At 43.8% G+C, this 22,553-nt stretch overlaps 7 protein-coding genes across 7 annotated transcripts; 2 read left to right on the top strand and 5 right to left on the bottom strand.

The window, feature by feature from the left end:
• Positions 1-29: 29 nt before the first annotated feature.
• EAE98_000996 (uncharacterized protein) lies at positions 30-1,174 on the bottom strand (the record flags this gene model as incomplete). Its single annotated transcript, XM_038948613.1, has 3 exons — positions 597-1,174; positions 413-541; positions 30-362 (listed from the first exon to the last, which is right to left on the bottom strand). The coding sequence occupies exons 1-3, from the start codon at positions 708-710 to the stop codon at positions 30-32; spliced, it is 576 nt and encodes a 191-aa protein (XP_038814879.1). The 5' UTR covers positions 711-1,174.
• Positions 1,175-1,565: 391 nt separating this feature from the next.
• Positions 1,566-6,812, bottom strand: EAE98_000997 (uncharacterized protein). Its single transcript, XM_038948614.1, has 3 exons — positions 6,208-6,812; positions 5,723-6,161; positions 1,566-5,668 (listed from the first exon to the last, which is right to left on the bottom strand). Exons 1-3 carry the CDS (start codon positions 6,535-6,537, stop codon positions 1,617-1,619), a joined length of 4,821 nt encoding a protein of 1,606 aa, XP_038814880.1. The 5' UTR covers positions 6,538-6,812; the 3' UTR covers positions 1,566-1,616.
• A 266-nt stretch (positions 6,813-7,078) lies between these two features.
• Positions 7,079-8,200, top strand: EAE98_000998 (uncharacterized protein; the record flags this gene model as incomplete). The annotated part of the gene is made up of 1 exon (XM_038948615.1): positions 7,079-8,200. The coding sequence occupies one exon, from the start codon at positions 7,079-7,081 to the stop codon at positions 8,198-8,200; it is 1,122 nt and encodes a 373-aa protein (XP_038814881.1).
• A 387-nt stretch (positions 8,201-8,587) lies between these two features.
• Positions 8,588-10,231, bottom strand: EAE98_000999 (uncharacterized protein; the record flags this gene model as incomplete). The annotated part of the gene is made up of 2 exons (XM_038948616.1): positions 8,588-9,690; positions 9,766-10,231. The coding sequence occupies 2 exons, from the start codon at positions 10,229-10,231 to the stop codon at positions 8,588-8,590; spliced, it is 1,569 nt and encodes a 522-aa protein (XP_038814882.1).
• A 2,303-nt stretch (positions 10,232-12,534) lies between these two features.
• On the bottom strand, positions 12,535-13,714 carry EAE98_001000 (uncharacterized protein; the record flags this gene model as incomplete). The annotated part of the gene is made up of 2 exons (XM_038948617.1): positions 12,535-13,074; positions 13,199-13,714. The coding sequence occupies 2 exons, from the start codon at positions 13,712-13,714 to the stop codon at positions 12,535-12,537; spliced, it is 1,056 nt and encodes a 351-aa protein (XP_038814883.1).
• A 2,732-nt stretch (positions 13,715-16,446) lies between these two features.
• On the top strand, positions 16,447-17,844 carry EAE98_001001 (uncharacterized protein; the record flags this gene model as incomplete). Its single annotated transcript, XM_038948618.1, has 1 exon — positions 16,447-17,844. One exon carries the CDS (start codon positions 16,447-16,449, stop codon positions 17,842-17,844), a length of 1,398 nt encoding a protein of 465 aa, XP_038814884.1.
• Positions 17,845-19,500: 1,656 nt separating this feature from the next.
• EAE98_001002 (uncharacterized protein) lies at positions 19,501-20,646 on the bottom strand (the record flags this gene model as incomplete). The annotated part of the gene is made up of 6 exons (XM_038948619.1): positions 19,501-19,664; positions 19,756-19,786; positions 19,850-19,987; positions 20,037-20,182; positions 20,511-20,536; positions 20,609-20,646. The coding sequence occupies 6 exons, from the start codon at positions 20,644-20,646 to the stop codon at positions 19,501-19,503; spliced, it is 543 nt and encodes a 180-aa protein (XP_038814885.1).
• Positions 20,647-22,553: the final 1,907 nt, after the last annotated feature.

The raw sequence follows: 22,553 nt of genomic DNA on the forward strand, positions 1-22,553 counted from the left end.
ACTAGCATTTATTAAACATCCCTTTACGATTAACCTCGAAATGGATTATTGCTCGCGCCAGTATTGTTTGTTTGGAGATTTGTTGGAGGAGGTCCAGGAGGTGCCTCGTAATCGGGAGCAGACTCTCCACCATCATCGGCTGGACGTCTTGTTGGTTCTGATCTCCATTGCGACGGATCGACTTTAGTCGCTCCAGCAGGTGGTTGATATGTGGGTGGCAATGGCGCATTCGGATCATACATTGGCGGTGGCATAGGGTGCATGCCATATTGTCCCCCTGCCGCTGGAAATTGATTGTAGTATACGTTGGGGGTCTGGTAGGCTGGGTCATATTGTGCTCGTTGTCGTCTGTTTAACATCCACTATTCATTGTTAGCATTGTCCTTTCGTACAATCTGTTAAGGCCTCTTACCCTATGATATGCCAGCGGTTTCAAGCCCTTTGCTATTCTTCTCTTCGCATGCCAATATCCGACAATAATCCATAGCATGAAAATGAGGAACAGCCCCCAGAAGACTGACCATCTGATTATTTGTCCTGTCTGTTGACCATCATTAGTATATAGCCCAACTTTCTATTTCAACCAGCAAACAAACCTTGGTGAGCCAAAAAGGAATATCATCACCTTCAAAACAACGACCATATCTATCACATTCGATTGTAGTCTCGTTGGCCGCCCGCTCCATAATTATTGACAAGTCGCCGTCCATTTTTCGATCAACAGCCAATTATGTCGTCCTCGAAATCACAATATGAAATGGTATCGTTTAATAATATCTCCCGTCCGTTCGCTATCGTTTGATTGTAGGAATCAATTTAAACAAAGTACCAAAACCAAGACTTAGGACTTTCTACTCCAGAGAAGTACTCCAGAAGTACCCAAATCCAACGAGGCGGTGCTTGGGTCTCTTTTACACGGTAATCTCAATACCCGGCTTTCGAGTTTCATGCGGTGTTACAGAAGCGTATTCAACACCAAGACTTCGTTTGAGATCTAGGGGTTTTATTTTATCAATGTTGATTGCGACTCGTGAGTTGCTTTTAAATCACGACTTCAGAGTAAGTAGGAAATGTGAGACAAGAAAAGTAGGATACGTCGCAAGCACGAAGATGTCCGAACGAGAACCTTATACTAACAACATCACATATATTTGGTGGCTTGGAATACGGCCAAGATCCTCCGGTTTATGGTCTCACCTGCTAATTTCCATACAAAAATACCTCAGTGATCATCCTCTCTATCAATATCAAGGACATGATTCGTTTCTTCTAGATTAGTCATCTAAATTAGCTCCAGGTACCGATGTGCTAGTCGCAGCGTGGCTGGAAATGTAAAAGTGTGGCTGGTCCGGAAAATTTGGATGTTTCCGTACTGCTGTGGAGAGCACGAAGCAAAATGCTTGAATATTTTTAAGTTGAGAGAAGTCAAAGAGCTTCGCATCAATAACGGTTTGCTTCATGAAAATTTTTACTCTACGGATTCATGATACGGCGTTGGTATGGGAAAACTTTGTTGCGATGAAATTGTGGACCTCACAGGCAAAACTAAGATCTGAGAAGGATATGCGAATCAACTAAAATATTCCACGACAAATACCATTACTATATTCCTATTACTACCCGTCTATAGGACACCTGAATTCCCTTCCATCATGAATCCCATGCCTTGTCGCATTATCGTCGATTTGTATTGCCTCCAAGCAAGCCCGATGATAAATATGTCTACAAGCAAACACCACTAGTGGTCCTAACTCCTGCTGGCCCTTGTCATCATTATCATCATTGCCACCCCGTTGACCATTCAATTCATCTAGAGGCCCTGCTGCCGATTCTTCATCCATGCTCTTTCCTTTACCTTTGCCATTCCTGTGTCCACTACCATCATCGTCAAACTTTGGTAAACTATCACTCCTAGCTGGAGCTACCCCCTTTCCTCGTTCAGGAGCACCTCCACTCAAAAAAGAACGTCTTTTCTGTCGCTCCTGTTCTTCCAGCTCTTTTCTTTCTTCCCACTGAGAAAATACATCACCCGAAACACCAGGCCCCCATGCTCTTCGACCACAGCCCTCACAAGTGGAGCCTCGTGGTCTCCATCCTCTTTGACGAAGATTGGAAACAGACTGCACATTAACGAAGAGATCTTTGTCGAGTAATCTATTCGCTAAGCTCAGAATACTCTCCTCGTAAGCATATGCTGAGAATACTGAAGCAAGTACGGCGCGCAGATCACTGAGGTTTGGAGACGAAATTGATGCCTTCGTTAAGAATGCTCGTAAAATACGCAAGAAAGATAAGTTTTCGCCGAAGGATGTTGGTGTTGATGTCGAGGTTAGAAGAGCTGTAAAAGTTCGCTGGACAAGAGTACGGAGTTGAGTGGTGAACTTCTCACGATCCATTTCATCTGACGTTGATGCTTTTGCGTCCTCCAGGCCTGGAGACAGTGTGCGGGTAATTTGTACCGCAATATCTATAAGATCTAACCACAGCACCTCTTCGGGAAGAAGTTCAGATTTTCCGGAAGACTTTCCTTTACTAGGAGTTCCGTTTACATGGGTTGACTGCGTCGACGTTTGGCTTTGACATAACCAAATTCCCACATTGATATATTTTTGAAGCGCAGTGAGAGCATTTTCCACGGCTTCGCTTGTATTCATGGATCCCTTGGCGTCAGCCGATGCGAAAATAATACCCGTCAGAGTAGCCTCTAATATCCTTAGATGTTCTATCAGTCGATCCATACCAGCTCTAATTTGACCTTCGCGAGCCATCAAAACCACAGCAGCATCGACAACGCCACTCTCTTCCATGAAAGGCAAGACTTTCTCGAGTCTGAGATCAGATGATTGCACCAATTCAACGTAATCCACCACATGTTGAGCGTCATATTTACACATAAGCTGAACATATTGCTCGGTGAATTCACCAGGGGGTGAGCGTTTGGGGCTCTCTTCTTGTCCAGTTGCTGTTTCCATAATGCTGTGCAAATAGATATACTGTACCTCGGAAAGTTCGGGAAGGGAGGCCAACATCTTTTCGTGGAGAGTAGGAACATAGTTCTGGATTGTCAAGGCAGCCTTTTTAGCATCGAGCCCGACCAGATCACTTGCATGCTTCTGAATAACTTCATGTACCTCTCGAACTTGTCGCTTGGTTAATCCAGAACGAGGTCTCAGGCAGTCAGCGATACAATCAAATATTTTTTCTCGATCCTCGGGATCATCAAAGTATGCCTGAACGAGTTGGCTATATTGTTTGTCTGATTTGTATATGCTTTTCAGAACTCGGTAAAAACCTGCCTTTTGAAATAAAGGCATTAATGATACTAGATCAGTCGGATGGTATACTGAAAGTAGGTATTCTGCACTGAGTTGAGCATCATCTGCGAGATCCTCACCAGGATAATTACACAAGCCTGTCAAGACTTTGTGCAGAGATGTCCCAGAAAGCAATAAATACTGAGGAAACTTCGGTAAGTTCCGAGCGATGAACATGTCCAAATAAATAGTATCTTCTGATGCAAATTCGTTGGCATTCATGACCTCTAGGAGTATCGTGACGATATATTGTCTGTTAACGGAAAGGCCAAATACATGCTCCTCCGACATATCACGATTTGAGCCACCATTGACAGCACGATCTGGCGTATCATTAAGAAAAGAGTCCTCGAATGCCTCGTTCAAAGCACTGAGGAAGCTCGGTGCGTCAAATTTGAGAACCATTCTTAAGTAAGGAAAAGAAGGTTCGATATCTTCGTTCGGCTTTGTTAAGAATGGTTTAGTATTTCCTTTTGGCCAAGAAATTGTTTTTCCCGAGAAGAGAAACCAGTAAAGTTCAGCTTTAGCATTCATAGCTTCTTGATCCTCAAGTTGATCCCCGGTAGGATAAACTCGGCCTGTAAACGTATATGACATGTATGGAAACATTTTCAATGCATTAACACCAAATATGGGATCTTCCATCACGTTCCCATCGTGGAAATATTCCCCATTTTGAACCAGGGGAACCAATAATGTGAGAAGATCAATGAGAGGAGTTATGTAATCGTGCAATGCTTGGTTCCAGACGTAAATAAGGGCATCGTAAAGATTGTGCTGTTTGCAGAGGGTAGTGACCTCATCGATATCTAATGTTGCCGTCTCCATTTGGCATATCATCTCTTCCAAGCGGCTTTCGAAGCCTTTGCTAACGAAGTATGAAACCATGGATTTAACCACAGTAGGTGGTATTGAGGTAAGACGTTGCTCCAATATGTACTGTTCTAAAACCTCAAGGAAAATACCTTCCGAACCTCCATCCTCGTACCATTCAAAGGCCTCATCGAAGAGGAAATCAATATCGTTGATACTAAGAGATGCTTCGAAGCAAGCTTCAGCCAATTGCTTGAGGTGGTCATCTGTAGCAGCTGGGTATCTTTGTCGCTGACCGAAAGCGAATTTGAGAGAAGCAGTCATAATCTCGACCAATTTGTCTTGTACCATAGAATGTCGTAATGTAGTATCCTCCGGTAGCCCAATGGTCAACTTATCTGCATCACCAGTATAATAAGATGTCGCCAATTGAATGGCACCAATATAATCACCATCTTCCATCAATGCGATTAGTCGGTCTGCCCAATTCGATAGTGTTCCTATTGATACATCATTGAAGCCAAGGAGAAACATTCGACTCTTGTAAGCTTTGAAGCTCATATAAAATGCATCTGCAACAACACCATGCATAGATGGGTCTTCTTCGTCCAATTGCTCCACCAAGGTATGCAGTTGTTCGGAAAATAAATCCTGGTGAAAGATATGTTTGTGTACTAAATCGAATGCTTCAGTCATTCGCATACTTACGTCTTCCAAAATTATTAGGCGTTGTGTAATCGTCAATACTGTGAGAACGGATCGACTAAGCCACTGAACGGCAACAATAGCTTCTTCCGCCCTCCAGCGACTACGAGGTTTAAAGGATAGACTTGGGGGTTTATCTTTGTTGTCAGCTGGTGTCTCTTCCACATCCAGCACAGTCAAAATATTGGACCAACAATATACCAGCTTGACTTTAGAACTCTGGCTGCCATCATCAGGATCTGGAACCTTCAGTTTCACTGCAGGAAACCATGCGAGGCAACCACTCATAGCGCTGTGGGCAGCGACCTCTTTTGGTCGAGCAGCTTTATGTTGAGTTTGGGCGATTGGAGTTGTGGATACAATTACGAGTAGATAAGGGGTCAACATGGCAGTCAAACCTAGAGTATCAGTTCCTTTTTCTACATTCCCAAGCGGGAGAGGTGAGAAGGCCAAGACCGTGCTTGGTTTTCGAGGCTTCCCGGAAGTGCCAATATCATTTGGATATCGGCCGAGTATCCTAGTGGTTCGGACCGTTCGTCCAACAGCACCCATTCCTCTTGTTGCAAGATGCGTAAAGGCCATTCCACGATCATCTGCTGACACAAGTGCCGTATGTCTAGTGCCCAAGAATCCTAGATGTCGAATCGCAATGTTTGGAGCATGGCCATCGGCACTGCGGTTCGCTAATTGGAAGGGTTCGAGTGATGGAATATGGAGAAATGGGCGAGCTGGTCTTGCGGTTTCCCACGTGAAAATACTACCATTGGCATGACCACCAGCAACCACAAGGTGATCAGCAGATATGGCAATAGATGTTACGGCGCCAGATTCAACAGCTATGGTGGTCAGTTAAAGAGCCAGAACACAAATATTGAATCTTGGATGCTTACCCTTTGTACCCGGTCCAATTATAGATTTGAGATTTTGATGGTAGTCAAAAATTAAAATTATTCCTTTCGATGTGCCTAGCACTATAGATGCAGAAACTGCTATACATGTTGTTGTACCAAAATTACGCTTGCCAACTTCAGAAAATGCTTGCCCGCTAAGTTTCTTCAATTTTGTCCACCGCACAACCTCCCAAGGTGGAGACGGTGTATCTGTGTCTCCTGCATCTTGTAGCATCTGGCTATTAATTGAAACCTGCCGCGAATGTGGTCTCATGAAACCAGGCGAGCTGGAGCGAGGAACATTTAGGGATGATATGGAAAGACGCGAGGAGAACCGGCGGTCGAATGGTCGAAACGATGGAGTAGGACTATCGAGGCCTGGCCTTGATGCGACTGATGGTAATATACCACTTCCAGCAGGAGAGGACAACATGGAGCCCTACCAAATATTAGCAATCTTCTATTGCCTTCATGACTTATCCTACCTGGACAGAGGGAGAATCATCTGGAATAGATAAGACTGAGTCTATGGGACTACCGATCCTCCGAGGAGGTGCTCCCACAGATCCATCCTCGGATGCATTCTCAAAATCTTGAGGCTGCTTGTACTTTGTACCATTCCCCAACTTCTGCGGCGTCAAGGTGCCCTCATCTCTCTCTTCTTGTAGCAGCTCAGAAATCCGACCTCCAGCCAAATACTCTACATCTTCTGCGTCGACGTCCTGTGATGCATCCGCGAATCCATTTCCGAGAACATCGTGTTCATCAACTGTATCTTCCTCCGCACCAGGACTGTTTTCCGAAGGAGGGGTCATCGAGACTACCTGCTCTGGCGCATCATTCCACAGCTTGAGTTGTTTGCGCCGCAGTCCGTGGACTCTCGCAGACCTGGTTTCTCAGACCAACATTTAATAAAAAGCAAATTCAAAAGCGTCGTGATTTGATCCTTTGCGAAATGTTATCGTAATTGTGTTGAATGGGCTGGTGAGCTCTAAGGTGGTGTTTGAGACTACCTCTGTGATAGCTTCAAGCTTGTGATAGGACAAGTCGCTTAGAACCGGCGACAATTATTTTACTGCACTCGCGACGTTTAATCTCTATTACAAAGTCAAGCATTTACAGAACAAGTCAGCCCAACTGCAAGTGATGAATTAAGTGCTGATTGATTCGTGAAGATAATCGCTCAGGCACGCAACCTTCTCAGATTGTGTGGCACGGCTCGGAAACAACTATCCAATTGGATCGTGGTTACATAAATATTGAAGTTAACCATCTTCACATCCTCTTTCCACAACATATACCTGTGATCATACTCGACGTTTCATAACCCAAAAACATAATTTACTGAATACCATCATGCCTTCTGTAGGCCCCGAACTACCTCCCCATCTTCAAAAACGAAAGCGCTCGATTGATGATTCCGAAGTACCTAATTCACCACCGCGCAAAATACAAGCAGCAGCTCCACCACGAGTTCTTGGTCCCTCTCTACCACCTTCAACAAACCCAGATGAAGTCAATATAGAAAGCAGCGACGACGATGACTATGGCCCACCAATTCAGCCCTCCAACGCCAAGAAGCCTCAATCTCCACCACGAAGAGTTATAGGACCCTCTGCACCACCGAAATCTACCTCTCCACGCATCACAGGTCCTTCCCTACCTTCCAAAAATCCAGATGAGCTCGAAATCGCAAGCTCAGACGATGACGACTCGTATGGTCCTTCGATTCCCACTCAACGAAAGCCATCCCCGCCACCAAAACGCATTTTAGGGCCCGCTCCTCCACCCGCTTCCCTCTCGGAACGACCTTCATACCCAGCAAATTCAGATTCAGACAGCGACTCAGACTATGGCCCTTCCCTCCCTCCCACAGCAGGAAGCGCCGCCGCCATTGCTCTCGCATCTCAGCAGGCGCGTGAAGCCCAGGCGGCGGCCGCTAAATCAAATGAGCCTGCGAAACCCCAACGTCCAGACTGGATGCTTGCCCCTCCCACTTCCTCCGACTGGACCACCAAGATCGATCCTACCAAACTGAAAGCGCGCAAGTTTGCAGGAGGCAAGGGTTCCAAAGCACCGGCCGAGAAGACGGGCGTATCTGCCATCTGGACTGAAACTCCTGAAGAAAAGCGTCAACGACTTGAGGATGCGGTTTTGGGCCGTCAAGAATCTGCTGCTTCTACTAGTAATGGATCTGCGCGTACAATAGCTGAGAGTAGGGCGGCGGAAGAGACTGATAGGAGGGTTAGGGAATATAATGCTAAGAATAGAGGGAAATCTCTATATGAAGCGCATGCAGAAGGGAGCGTAGTAGGAGGAAAGGGAAAGAAGGAGGAAGAGGATGACCCCAGTAAGAGGGGGTTTGATAGAGAAAAGGATATGGCATTGGGGGGTCGTTTAGGACATGCAAAGAAGAAGGAATTGCTGAACAAAGCGGCGGACTTTGGCAGTCGATTTCAGAAGGGTAGCTATCTGTGATGCAGCGTGGTTGAGCCAGGAAGGGCATGAAACCGGAGCGATGATATAGGATTCACGAGAATACAGTGCATGATAGAGGCTGCTCACATAATTTCTACGCACACAAAGATAGATACCCAAGTTCGGCTGTTTGGATCAATAGAGGTCAGTCGCATCAACATTAAATACTCGTTTTCTATTGCATGCTTTGCTTTCCTTTTCTACGTCTGAATACATACTTTCATAAATCTCGCCACCCGCCAACCTTTGTCCTGATATTTGTATAGAATGAACCCGTCGCCATGATAGTTTCAATAAATAAAGCACCCGCCACCATATCCCAAATCGCATCATGTCATGTCAAGCCAGGTCATATAATATACATCCAATCCAGACCCACCGCGCCACCTATCTACCAAACCTCCTAATCTCCAACCACCTCAACCCACAATACGAGATTGCCGAAAACGCAAAAGCCAGCTCAAACCCTACATCCCCTCCATACTCCGCACCACACAGTTTCCCAATCGGCCCCGTGAACCACACCTGCGCCATACCCAACACCGCGCCCATTACCCCGAAAAGAAAAGCCACCATGGCAGCTATACCCGGCGGCAGCCGACTCGCATCCATGTAATTCTCAGGTCGATATCCTTCAAATCCTCCTTTGAAGAAAACATGTTCCGAGAGTGCGATTCCCTCATATATCGCGAGCCAGTAAGCGATCACGAGCATGAAATTCTCCAGCACCGCTTCGAAATTTCCGTACCCCGGAATGGCAATCGCGCAATAGATGAGTGTTCCGATGAAGGTCCACACGAAACGCGGTACGCGTGCAGTGGCTGAGGAAAGCACTTGCAGGGAGAGAGATACGGAATAGATGTTTGGACAGTTGTTTGCGATGATGGAGAGAGCGAGGATGACGATGCAGAATTGTCCGAACCTGCCAAGTGGGGGAATGAGGACTGAAGAGAGGAGTCCTCCGATTCCTGAATTGGTGTAGTTGCTCATGAAGACGTTGTCTCCTCCGTTTCCAGCCATTGCTGTAGCGACGGCTGCGCCTAACATTTCAGTGAATAAGAGGGGAAATATCAACCCGGCGAATGTCCAGAGGAAGATAGATTTCCGACTGCGGTCGACAGGTTGATATACGGTGTAATCTGCGGCATAGCTTGTCCAGCCCGTGGCAAACCCAAAGATACTCGCTGCGAAGGAAAGACAGGCTCCTGTTTCGGATTTGCCAACGCTCATGGGAGTGTTGATGAAGTTACCACTATGGGCAAATTCTCCAAGCACAATGAGGAAGATTATGAGACAGGGGATCCAGGAGTAGCGTTCATAAGTGTGTACGATTTTGTAGCCAAAAAGGGTTACGATGAAGGTAGCTGCTGCGATGACGATTATTCCCGCCCAGCCTGGCATGCGAGGGTTCACGGCGTTGAAGAGTTGCGCCCCAACTATGACGTTCACGGCGGACCAGCCAATACACGCAAGACAGTTGAAGATTGCAACTAGAGAAATTAGTATGATTTTTCGACCGAAACTCGATGACACAATACAATTAGAGAAAAGGGAGGCAAACTCACTAATCTTAACCCCATACCATCCAAAATAAAACCTACTCAAAACCATCTGTCTCAACCCAAACCTCGGTCCAAACATTGAGAAAAACGCAACGGGTACCACCCCCAGCAAATTCACAAATAGAATAATCAACACCGTATCCGCAAACCCCAGATGAAAAACCGGGTAGCTCAATGCTCCAAGCGCAAAAGAGGACACAACCAAGTTGGCCGATAGCCATAATGTGCCGATCTGGCTCATACCTGCAGTACTGCGTTCATCGCTGGGAACGCGTTCGATGCCGCGGGATTCGACGCCGAAACGACTGGTGTAGCGATGAGCTTTGGCGTACCAGGTACTCCCTTCTTCGAGGGATGAGCTGTGGATGGCGATTTCTTTGGAGTTGAGCGGGTGGTCTTGGTCCGAGGAGGTGGTGGTGTGGGTTTGGCCGATTTCGGGGTCGTAGACCCTTTCTCTTGTGAAGGACATGTTTGAGAGGGTGTTGTTATTTGTTATTTTGTTTGGTTGTGGGATATGAGGAGGAGGTTGAAAGAAGTCTTGCTCCTTTTATCTCTGTCTGGAGATGTGGAAAGACTTTGACAGCCCCAAAACTTCAAGGTATCAATCTCATAGCCTGGGCTATGCTAATAGAGGCTGATCTTAGATATTGAGTCTGTATGGGGCTTAATTTCCGTATAGGTGATTCAGTGTAAGTGAATTACCATTCAACTTCCAGTCAACTCCCTTGTGATTTATTCGATTCAAATGTCCAAGAGCCAGTGGATGAACAAATCACAATATCTCTCTCCTTTCATCGATCATCATCTGGGATCTTACGAAAGGATTGTATGATTCACAGAATTTCAAGTTTACCAGCTCTTTATAATCAAATGGAGAGGATAGTGTGGATTATGAAGGTGCCACCGAGACCGACCAACGGATACTTTATGCCGCTGATTCTCTGCCAGGAAGTTTCAGGTAGGAATTCAGTATGAGTGATTGCTGGATTTTGTAGGATGACAGATCTTCTGTAGCAAACAAATTGACCTCCTGCGGGAAAGTAGGCGATGCCGAAATGATATTGCGGAAAAGAGAATCCTTAAGCAGCGGAATGAAAACGTAGCGAACTTATTTCCAGAATAGTATACGTAGAAGAAAACAACAATCCAACTACCAGGTCTTTAATACAAACAATTGGTAAAACCTTTATACAAGGTACTCTAGGGACGCGATTCCAAGTCACTTACGCATACAACAGCAACTCAAAACGATGAAAGTACTGATTACTGCAAAGTATATGCAGTATCACGGTGAGAACAATAGTAGAAACCACTTCATGGATTCTGCATTTTGGTGTGCATATCGGGTTATACGACAGCTTTGTCGGTGGCATTATTCTAGGGGAGAATATTGAAATGGGTTTCTGGGCCGATGTAGTTAGGATATGATTTGTTGGTTTGTGCAACGTTTATTGATAAGTCAATAAGCTTTGTGAAAGCCACCGAGGGGTGCAGGCTAGGCTTCGGTTTGTCTCACCATGATGACTGTGAATGTGTAGAGGTGTGAAGGAAATGAGCTGATGTTCAAAGGGAATGAGGAATAATGAGAAGCAATGTCCGTAGAAGAGGATACGAAAAGATAAATGGCATGAGCCAGCCATATGGAGGAAGTATCGAAAGCTTCATCAATGCTTGTGACCAGATCAGATACTCACTCAAATGCTTATCTTTCCCTAAATAAACCCTATTCACATGTGGTAACCAATGGCTTCAAATGATAGATTGATTGACACCTTCTAGTGTGCGAGCGGAAAGCATAACCGATCGGAACTGTCCGGATGGACCAAATGAGTTAGAAGTTCGGCGTTTGTTTTTCTTGTGCAACGGTCGGATATGAACTTTCTTCTTTATTCTGACAGCTAGAGAAGTGGCGCCAAGGTACAACTGATTGGTCGGAGCCTGTATGTTTCAGCTAATTTTATGCTCCTTCTCCCCCCTCACCTTACCTAGACATTCAGACATTCTCTCATTTTGGCGCACGAAGCACCAAATATAATTTCACAGCATCGCTATGAGAGATACAATTCTCCGATCTTCATCTCTACAACCATCCCGTCTCTCACAACCTCAGTACCTCTGCACCTATCCGAGCGGTTTTCGTACCCTTGGAATCTGCAACTTTCCGTGACAGCACATCCACCAGACCATTGCACGAGTATCTCACGTGCCTTCCAAGCCTTTCACTTTGGTAGAGGGGTACTGCGCCTTTCCGATCTTGGGCATGCGGGTTCGTAGCATGGGAATGCATGTCTCATCTGATGTATTTATTGTCTATCATGCTCAAATCTTGTGGAATTGGGCAGATGGCCGATTTTGGGGGTTTGGGATGAAATTGAAGGAGATTTTTGGAAACGCTCAAATGCATGCAATGCTCCCAGTACCATACGACTAACGGGAAGGTAAACCTGATATAAAAAGGCAATGCAACGTTTCAATCAACGTTTATCTCGGTTGCGTTTCATGATTTGCGTGTAAGAAGGACCAAGGGCGATAAAGCACGTGTTTCTGTTGTGCGGACATGTCAATGTCAAATGCAGCTCATTTTGGACGTCAATTGTTCCTTGAATTGCATGCATTGTAGCGGTCAAGAATGATATTTCAAGGTTCCCCTGTCCAAGGCTTTGATGGCTTGCATGGATCGCGAATTGATGTAGCGAATTCTGCAGCTAGAGAACTGCCCTTGTAATAGCTGAGATAAAAATCACAGCAATACCAAGACATTGAGGCTGAAAATCAATAATTCAGATGCTTTTCTGCTCGTTGCTTAGGTTGAAAGTGTAGTCTCGCCTCCTCGGCGAGATGACGAGGTGCCATAACTCCGTATTTAGACTCATCATTCTCCAACCAATAGTCGTGCATGACCCCTCTCTTCACGTCAGTCCTTTTCACTGCCATTTTTCCCGAAATAATCCTCCAGAACAAAGCTTGTACCTCGATAATCATCTCCTCCGCATCTACTGCATACGTCAAGTGGCCACAAGCAAGTCGTACTCTTGGTGCCGCTGTCTCGCTCGATTCATGTAGCCTTTTGAGTTCAGAATTTCGATGCTTTGCGAAAGATGAGAGTAGGTTAAGTGATGTCATGTATTGAATCCAATTGCCTCCCTCTTCTGGAAAGATTATCGCGCCTTGAGTAGAAGGTAGACTAGGGTTTTGATCTGCCTCATCTGGAAGTTCGGATATGACAGGATATCTGTGTCTCGTGTAGAGAGTATCACCAACAAACAAATAATGTTCTTCAATATCATACCAGGCAAGTGAGTCGGGTGTATGCTAACACCGAGAATTAGTGATTGCACATCAAGGGAGACTTTCGGAAGAGAAGGAAGCGGTAGATGAAACATTCAAGTAAAACTGAAGATAGTGGAGGATGATATGAAATGGTGATTGAGCTTACGCCTGGGATTTGTATGAATTGGATGCGGAAGTGGGTGTTGTGCATCGAGAAGTACTCCAGCTGACGAGCCCAGTGTGAGACTTTGTAATTCGGTGTCGATACGTTCATATATTTACAAAGAGAGCTCGTCGGTAAATCTTCGAGAATGAAAGATTTGCCATTCTCCGAGGCTACTATGGTAGGATTTGACGACAGAAACTCTGGAAGGCCAAGAATGTGATCATAATGGCAATGAGTGCAGATTATGATGTATGGTTTCTCGCCATTCGGATTCAAACTCTGGTTGTTAAAGGATGCAATAGGGTGTTCTTCGATAAATTGGCGTAGTGATGTAAGCTTGATTGTCCTGTCTCGAGGCGAATTGCATCCCGTATCCGTTATGATCACGTAGTTGAAACCCAATTTAATGTAGATATATGGTTGTTCTCCATACGAATCATCCTCTGATATGACAAAGGTAGAAGAATTGAACCTTCTGCTCACAAAGCTTGTCGAATTTAAGCTCAAGTCAGCCATCACTGTATGATCTCCAGCGACGAAAACAATAGGAGGTTGTTTTCTATAATTCCCGTGGAGGAAGGAGAAGCCGATGTGTTCGGATTAGGAATGGCTCTCATAACAAATCAAAGGTTGCTGTTATTCTTGTTGTTATTGTGGTGGTGGACCAGCTCTCCAAGGCTATTAGTTTCCAAGGAAAAGCATTGAGATGTGAAGTAAGGTTATCAGATGATGATCTACTCGCTGACCTTAAGATGGCCCATCCTGTGAGTTGTTTCTGTGACATCATCTATTCATTCATTCCATTTGTTATTTGATAAGGCTACCTGTTCCTACCCAACTATCCACTCTCACTACTACATATTAGCGGAGGCCAAAGGATATGAGATAGAAGTGTCACGTCAATCGATTTGATGATGGATTCCTTATCAAAAGATATGTCGTGAAATGCATATCGTATACCTAGCTAGGTGTAGTCATCAGTTTCATGTACCCGCCAAACATGTTTCGAATGATTGCCAGCTAGGTACGAATATCATAGATGATATAATAAGAGGTATATTATAGGCAACTGATAAAAAGTCACTCATTGTCTGTTTATGATACAGTGAGACAGTCAGTCAATCAGATGTTCTTTCGTAAGCAGATATATCAAAAGAGTGGAGCGTGCTGATCTACCTGTCTGTGCGTAATAAAGGCTGATTGAAGGATAATCCGATCTTGGTGCGAAATGCATTTTCTGTCGGAGTATTAAATGTACTAGGGAGTCACGTGGGAGCATTGATGGAGTGGAGTCGAACCAATACCTGTGTAAGTGCAACTATATATATATAGGTATATATATATATAGGTATATATATAAAATCTGTTGTCCCCAGGTATCATCGATATATGAGGTATTGTTTATTGATAAAAATTTCACTAAACATGCAACACTTATTAGCAGATGTTAATAGACGGTACTAGTATCTACCTACCTGCGTAGATATTTCAGAACATTCAAACATCCCCTCACATGAAATTATACAGCACAAGGCGGATCTTCTCCGACACACGACTCAAAAATGGTGATTGTTCAAAGGAACAACTACTCAATCATTGGCAGTAATCTCCAGACACACTTCTTTGCTGAACATCTAGATCGAATCTATCACGGGAGCGTGTCACATTTTGTTTCTCTCTCGGATTTGAAACAAGGGCCGCGATACTCGATCATTCTTCGTTACAGATTGCCTTTCCATCCCACCACAGGATCACCCTACACCAAGATATTTGAAACACGGTATAAAGTACATGCCCATAGAAGAATCTAGGTCGAACTGGTTCAAACTTCAGATGTTTGTTTAATAAACATTTGTAATTCCATCTCAACCTATACACACCTCATCACATCTCTCTCAAACCTCAGACGAGATGACCGGCAAAGTTCAAACGGCATAAATTCCGAAAACATCAGAGGATTCATTATGACCTTAGTAGTAGTATCAAAGTACCATCTACTGGATACCTTGGACTGGAGTCTAGAATGATGATAGTTTGGTGTAACAAGAGGTCGGCGTTTATTTCATATAATCCTGCAAATCGAACACAATATATACCATTCGAACAACGAGCCGATGAACTCTCTATTCTTCCTGGCTAGGTATTCCCGATTATGCCTCTTTTCAAGCCACTTGAATCGACGTAAATGGCTCAACCTCCGACATCCAGACCAAAAATGTGCCACAGATGAATTGAGATATCTCAGTTGATTGGTAATTAAAGCAAACGTTAAGATTCCCATCTTGACCTAATGGGACTATTTTAATTGGGTATGGTTCATTTACGACAAGGACCCAAAGAACACTTTGACCATCAACCAAGCATTTTCGCGACATTTCGTTTCTTGCAATGCTCGCTCCCGAGTTACCCCTTGCACAAACCCCGCAAAAACACGTCCTGGCTCTCAAGTTATTCAAACTAATCATCAGAAAATGTTTCCAATATCAGAATATTCATACTTGGGACCGACGATAGGACCTAAGCCGTTCTCTTCTTACAAAGTTTACCTCGATACTCCACTTGGGAGACACTTGGGAGACACTTGGGAGACATTGCTTTGGATATTTCTCTTTCTTTCATTCATTACTCGTTTCTTTGTTTACAAGAAACAGTTTTAATCCAGTATTCCCCAGTCGTTGTTCATTCCTTTCCATTATACCAGCCGGTCTGTTGTGATCCATTCCCTTGAATTTTTCTTTGTCGCTGGAAGTACAAAGAGAAAGCATTTGCCAAGGACCTTCACCTTTCAACTTTCCTTCTTGACGTCCATCTCGCTTTGCATTGTTCTCTTGTTCGTTTCCTTTCCTCGAGTGCATTCACTCGAGTTCGCTTGAGGAGTCACCCCATTGTTCTCTGTCACAATAAAACAACCTTCGATTCATACAATTGTCTTTGTTTAATCATAATCATTGTTATTACTCGAGTATATCTATTGTTCAGTCATACTAAACAATGTTCACGCTGGCCGGGAATCATCTATAAAGTTCTACACAATCACCTTTCAATGTCTTCTTCTCCATAAATCGAACCATTACTTCTTTCAATCTCACAACTCTCCGAACCGAATCAACATTCACAAAGAACTCGATCAGAAGAAGCAGAACTCGAACCCCTAAGTTTAAATCAAATACACATCCTTGCAGGCAAGAAAAAATCCTCCCGATCCAATCATTCAAGCACACACAGCTCGAAACTCGAAAAACTTCAACATGAAGTCTACAATTTCAATCAGCATTGCGGCTCTCTTATTGCTTTTCCAACTAACGGCAGCTCACACATGGGCAGATGAACTTAGAGTCATTGCACGCAATGGAACGTTCACAACTCCAAAAGGCTACCCCCGTGCTTACACTCCCCGCGTTGGAGCATACAACCCCGACGACAATCTCTGGAAACTCTTGAACGCTGTTCCCGATTCTACAACGATCTGTAACCCAAAACAAGTACCAGGAGCAAAACCTCTAGACTCGTCTCAACAAATTTTGAGCGCTGCTCCAGGAGACTTCGTTGCTGTCAGGTACCAAGAGAATGGACATGTTACTGAGCCCACACAAGCAGACACTCCCGAACAAGGCAAGGGCTTTGGCAGCGGTATTGTGTACGTTTACGGCACAGCTGACAGCAAAGCAACCGACAAATTCAACGCCATTCACAAAGTATGGAACAAAGATGGTACTGGCGGAGACAAGCGAGGAAAGCTTCTTGCCACTCAGTACTTTGATGACATGGCATGCTTCCTTGCAGGCAATACCAATGGCAACCTCTTCGTTGACGAACCGACCAACAAAGTTACTATTGCTATGGCAAGAGCAGAAGCTTATAAATTTTCACAGACAACTCAAATGGGTCCAAACCTCTGGTGCCAGACTGATTTCCAGATCCCAGTAGAAGCACAAGCAAACAAGGACTACAGCATTTACTGGGTTTGGGATTGGCCTACCATGGATAAGAAGACCGGTAAGACAACCGTCAGCGAAATCTACACTTCTTGTGCCGACATTGCTATCACTGGTACTGTCAACAAGGATGAAGTCTCTTATATTGCACCTCAAGAGCTCAGCAACGCTGCACAATGGAGTCAGATGGTCAATCCCTTTGTCGTCGATCCCACCGCCGCTCAAAAACCATGGTCTATGCGCGCAACTACCGATCTCTTTGCTAAGCCAACCGTCTTCGCTGCAGCTGGAACAACAGCTCACGTTCAACCAACCACTGCAGCCTCCATCTCTGAGCAACAGTCATCCACCACTCAGCAACAATCATCCACCACCGAACAAGTAGCAACCGCTACTTCAGTCTCCGCACATCAAGGCTTCACCACCGTTACCATTTACGTCACTCAGACGTCCGGCGTAGCAAATCCAACAGGTGTCGCCACTGATGCGCAAGCAGGCGTTGGAGCTCCCTCAGTTCCTACTTCTGGATTCGCATCAGCAAGCACTTCAGTCTCTTCAAGTGTAGCTTCTGCTTCTCCTTCTGGATTCACATCGGCAAGTGCCTCAGCTCCTTCAGGTGTTGCTTCCGCAAGCGGCTCCTACGCTCCTTACCCTGCAATTCAACCTTTCATGAAGCGCTCCCTCCAGATCCGAGGTCGCAACGTGAATTGAGTCCAAACAGGGATGGAAAGAGTCAACGGACGGAGTGGAGGAATAGATGAGTGGATAAATAGATAGATAGATTAGATAGATACCCCCCTTTTTCCTTTGAGGCAACTCAATTACATGCACAGCATAGCACAGCCAAAATTGATAGATAGATAGATGATAGATAGATAGATCGGATACCCTGGAGTTCGTTTTTGTTTTCTTACATTACCACGGAGTTTGCAGGCGCTTTTTCTCTTCTTTTCTCTTCTCTTCTTCTTTTTTAGAATTCTTTATGATTCTGAGGCTGGCTGGCTGGCTATTTTTACAATACACCACATTTCATTTTCTTTTGTTAACTTTACGTTTTACTTTTCCTTTTACTCTTTGCTTTTTATGACGATGACGATGATGATGATGATAACGACGACTTTTTTCTTTCGGTGATGGATATGGATATGGATTTGGATTTGGATTTCGAGCACTTGAACAAGACATTCGATTTGGTTTGGTGCATGGAGCGGATATGAAAAGTATATGGATATGGATGATGATACCCTATTAGACTTACTTGCATGGCTTTTTACCACACTCGTTTTTGTTTTTCGTTTTTTCCTTGCATATGGAGATGGGAAGGAGGGAGGGGGGGTGTCTAGGTGGTGAGGTTTTTGGGAGGTTAGATATCATATCGTACGAGGTAGCTGGTTACGAATGATTATAGATGAATACAGAATCTCTTATGAATCATGAATTTCAAATTTTGAATAATTGTTTTTTTGGACGTGTGTTGTATGCCTAGTATATATGTGTGTTGTATGTAATGTATGTGATGAGTAGTGATTCATTTATAAAATATCGTTGAAGAAAAGAATAGAATAGAATAGAATAGAAAACGTAGACGATTATTCTCCTTATAAAGAATACCTATTAAGATATAAGATATAAAATATACTCGAAATCTAAAGGTCTAATTAATCGTGCTTGTGAACGAGAGAATAAAAATGAGGATGGGTATAAGAGGAGTGGAAGTATTTATGAATATATGATTAAGATAGGTGGTGTTTTATGTTTTATATTATATGTTGTATATGATGTGTGTTTATAGTTGAGGAGAGAGATGTTATATTTTATTATATTGTATTGTATTGTATTGTATTAGAAGAGAGGGGAGAGGGAGGGGAGGAGTCTGATTAATGATTTATATAAGATCTTATATTGTAAAGAGTTATGAGTATACGGGGGAGTGATGAATAGATGATGAATCGATGGATTGAATAAATTGAGAAGTATAATGAATTCAAATTTTAGAGGGGAAAGCGGAGAGTGGGAGAATGTATATATGTATACATGTATATACATCGACAACTATAAGCTTCGAGGGAAAAAAAGATCGCTAGGACGAATGTTTGTTTTGTATGACAGATGAGAAAATGTGCAGTGATGAAGAAAGAAGATGAGAATTTCCATCTCGTTCTTCGATATATCTATATTGTATTATGTCTCAGTGCTGGTATGATATGATAGGTGCAGGTTTGACATCTATTGTCCTACATCTATTGACCTTCCTGGAAAACTATCTTAGCTCGCTCTATCATAGAAGAAGCCTATCTTTCTTTCACACGCTCCCATTTTCCCATTGCGTTCGCAATTGATCTGAAATCCACATCTCCATTTCCATATTTACATTTCTCCGCATAGAGAAATGACGACGGGTAATTGCGGAGCATCCTTTGGATTCGTGCGAGTATTTTCCATTTTACGGACGACGTCCATTCCATCGACTACTTTGCCAAAGACAACATGTTTATTATCGAGGAAGGGGGTTGGGACTGTGGTTATGAAGACTAGAGGGATGTCAGTGGTTTGATTTGGGTGTGGTGACAAGGTAAAGGGGAGGAATATGCAAGTAGGATGTAAAAAGATGAGATGACTTACATTGAGAACCATTGGTATTTGGACCAGCATTCTATATCCATATTAGTTTCATATCCAGCTACCGGACTACGAGAAAGATTGGACAAAAACATACCGCCATGGACAAAAGTCCCGGTTCCGTATGCTTATGGGTAAAATTCTCATCATCGAATTTACTCAGTCCGTAAATACAAGTAGAGCCCGTACCATCGCCATTCAAGAAATCACCCCCCTGACACATGAAATCCTTGATCTATACGACATGTTAGAAGTGAATCAGCGCAAGAGGGAAGGGGTCATACGATTCGATGGAATTTACTGCCTTTGTATCCTTGCGGTCTACCAAGATGATTTTTGGTTTCCCCGGTACAGAATTGACGGAAATTCTCGGCCGTCTTGGGAACGACATCGGCGAAGAGCTCAAATTGGATACGTCCGAGTGGCTCACCTGGTTGATGTTAGAGATTCATGTACTATCTTCAGGATTGGAGATGTTCAAAGATAACACGTGATGAACTTCAATGAACAGACAAACAAAAAACCGGTTCCCCAAGCTACTAGCTGGAAATACCGGAACACTCCTTCCAAAAATAAAGGGGAGTGAAGCACGTGGGCAAAAGAAGCAAAAGACAAAGAGATCAGCGATCACACGATTTGATGTGGAAGGACCCGGTACTTCGGAATGCTAAACATTTAGACTCCGCCGTTTCCGTGTTTAAAGATATGCATGAAAAATAGTATAGTTTCTGGATGGATCATGCCGTAAGATGACTAACCTCCAATTGTGATATCAAAGAAGACTCTATTCACATATTTGTCAGTACATCGTGCTCTTCTCCAGACGTTAAGGTTGCAATCAGCTAGGTATACGAACAGAGGGTTCCCCGACGCGGGTAACTGAGTTGGTGGCATATTTTAAAGAAGGGGTGGGTGTTGAGATATGTCCGAAAGAGGAAAGCTTTCTGGTTAACCCCGATTGTCCTACTGCAAGCGTAGGTATCGTTCCCGAATTTGTATCCAAAGGTCCAAAGCGTATTCAATACGGTGTATTGGAGGTGGGAATCGCGAATTGGAATCTTTGACAGGGTTTAACAATCGATCTAGAAGTGTTGTGGGCAAATAGAAGCCGTATGATTAGTGAGGAGATAAAGAATTCCTTGTCGAATCAAAAATGACGAGAATGATTTGGATGATGTAAGGTCACTTTAGATGGTTTGTTGTAACTTTGTCAGGTGTTAATCTTTGTGTGGTATTTAGAAAAAAGGTCTCTCGGCAGACAAGATTGATCGTCGCTTTGTAAAGTTTAGCGTCATATATGTGCAGAACTAATTGTAAAAGTTACAAGGGTTTTGCGAGGGGAAAATCAGAAAAAGCTTGATTTTTCATCACAGATCATGATGAATGGATGAATAAATCCACTGCTGGAAGATACGGCACGGATTTGAGTCTTTTGACTGGAGAGAGAGGAGAGGCGAGGAGAAGAGAGGAGGGAGGTAAGGTAGAGGAGACTGTCACGAATCATCAAGAATCATTACCTACCCGTGATCTAATCCTCAAGACTCTCGGCCAAAAGTTGATTGTTCCCATATCTACGTGACATTGCTTGGCCGTTGACTTTCACAAGGTAGGATTTCTGACATGTACATCCATATGCCAATCGATCAATCGTTGGCTGCATGTATGAAAGTGGCCATACGATACACCAGCCAGATACACGAAAACGAGAAGAGAACCGCTCTTTGACCTTGGGGACGGGGAAGAGATTCATTGATAATCAGAAAAACAGTCTACCTCACAATGAAAGAGATGTGCTATCGGGAAGATCAATACGAGTGAGTGCATGCATATCTTCAAACTGATGATGTACTGATAGGTATCATGAGATGTCACCACTCTGCGATCTTCCAGGTTTCTCTCTTCTTGCATGATGAATCAAGGAGGGATGGTTTAGTATCAAACTCAACGCGCTCCGAAATCCCCGGGTTGGTATTATCCAATGATATCAGTTCAGATGGTATTGAGACGGACGTTGTATGCATGTACCGAATGTACTGTAATCCCATCTCTCACCATTTTGTTTGGAGGAGTCTTTAAAGGAGGCACAATTGTCTCAGATTTACACGTTTTTGGAAGATTCATGATCGCTTCCGGTCTCTCCATCCTTTATGAAAATCTTTTGGAAGTGAGAACATACCTAGTAGCTAGATATCCACGATGTAGTAGGTAGTAGGTAGTAGTAGGGAGTAATCTTACATGCACACACCCGAATCGAAATTCCAAAACCCATTCGTGTGGATGGATGCATCTAGAGTGACTAGGAGAATTCCGGATTGTGTATCCGATCCATATCTAGATATCTAGATTCCATGTGGCTTACCATTCGGGATTTGTCTTGCCCATTGCAAGTTGCAACACCATGGATGCTTTTCATGAAGTCCAATCATTTCGTACGGATGGCCGTTTGCCGTCGACCGTTACCAAACTTGTAAGGTGTAGGTAGGTTAGGTAGGACCCGACTGTTTTTTTTATTTGTTGTAACTTGTGTGGGAGTGAGATGATGAAAAGTATTTCAAATACTTATTTCTTGGTGGGATGGGAGAGGAGAAAAGGGAGGCGTAGAATTGAAGGAAAGTTGTGTGTGTATTTATATTATCGCCATCATAATAACTACAACCATTACCGTGTGAAGCTTTGTAGATAATTGTTAATATCGGATGTATCTTTTCTTTGTTCTTGTATTTTTCGTATTGGGAAGGTTTATTTACAAGAGTATCTAGGTATTTTGATTCCTCTCCTCTCTATTTGCGTGCCATACACTT

Source organism: Botrytis deweyae, assembly GCF_014898535.1.
Source record: "Botrytis deweyae strain B1 chromosome Unknown BDEW_002, whole genome shotgun sequence".
NCBI lineage: Eukaryota > Fungi > Ascomycota > Leotiomycetes > Helotiales > Sclerotiniaceae > Botrytis > Botrytis deweyae.

Excerpts from the sequence above, each read along its gene's own strand:
- EAE98_000997 (XM_038948614.1), bottom strand. The coding sequence starts at position 6,537 with ATGACCCCTCCTTCGGAAAACAGTCCTGGTGCGGAGGAAGATACAGTT. Across the intron at positions 6,162-6,207 it reads ATGATTCTCCCTCTGTCCAG|GGCTCCATGTTGTCCTCTCC; the intron begins GTAGGATAAGTC and ends AATATTTGGTAG. Across the intron at positions 5,669-5,722 it reads AATTGGACCGGGTACAAAGG|CTGTTGAATCTGGCGCCGTA; the intron begins GTAAGCATCCAA and ends TGACCACCATAG.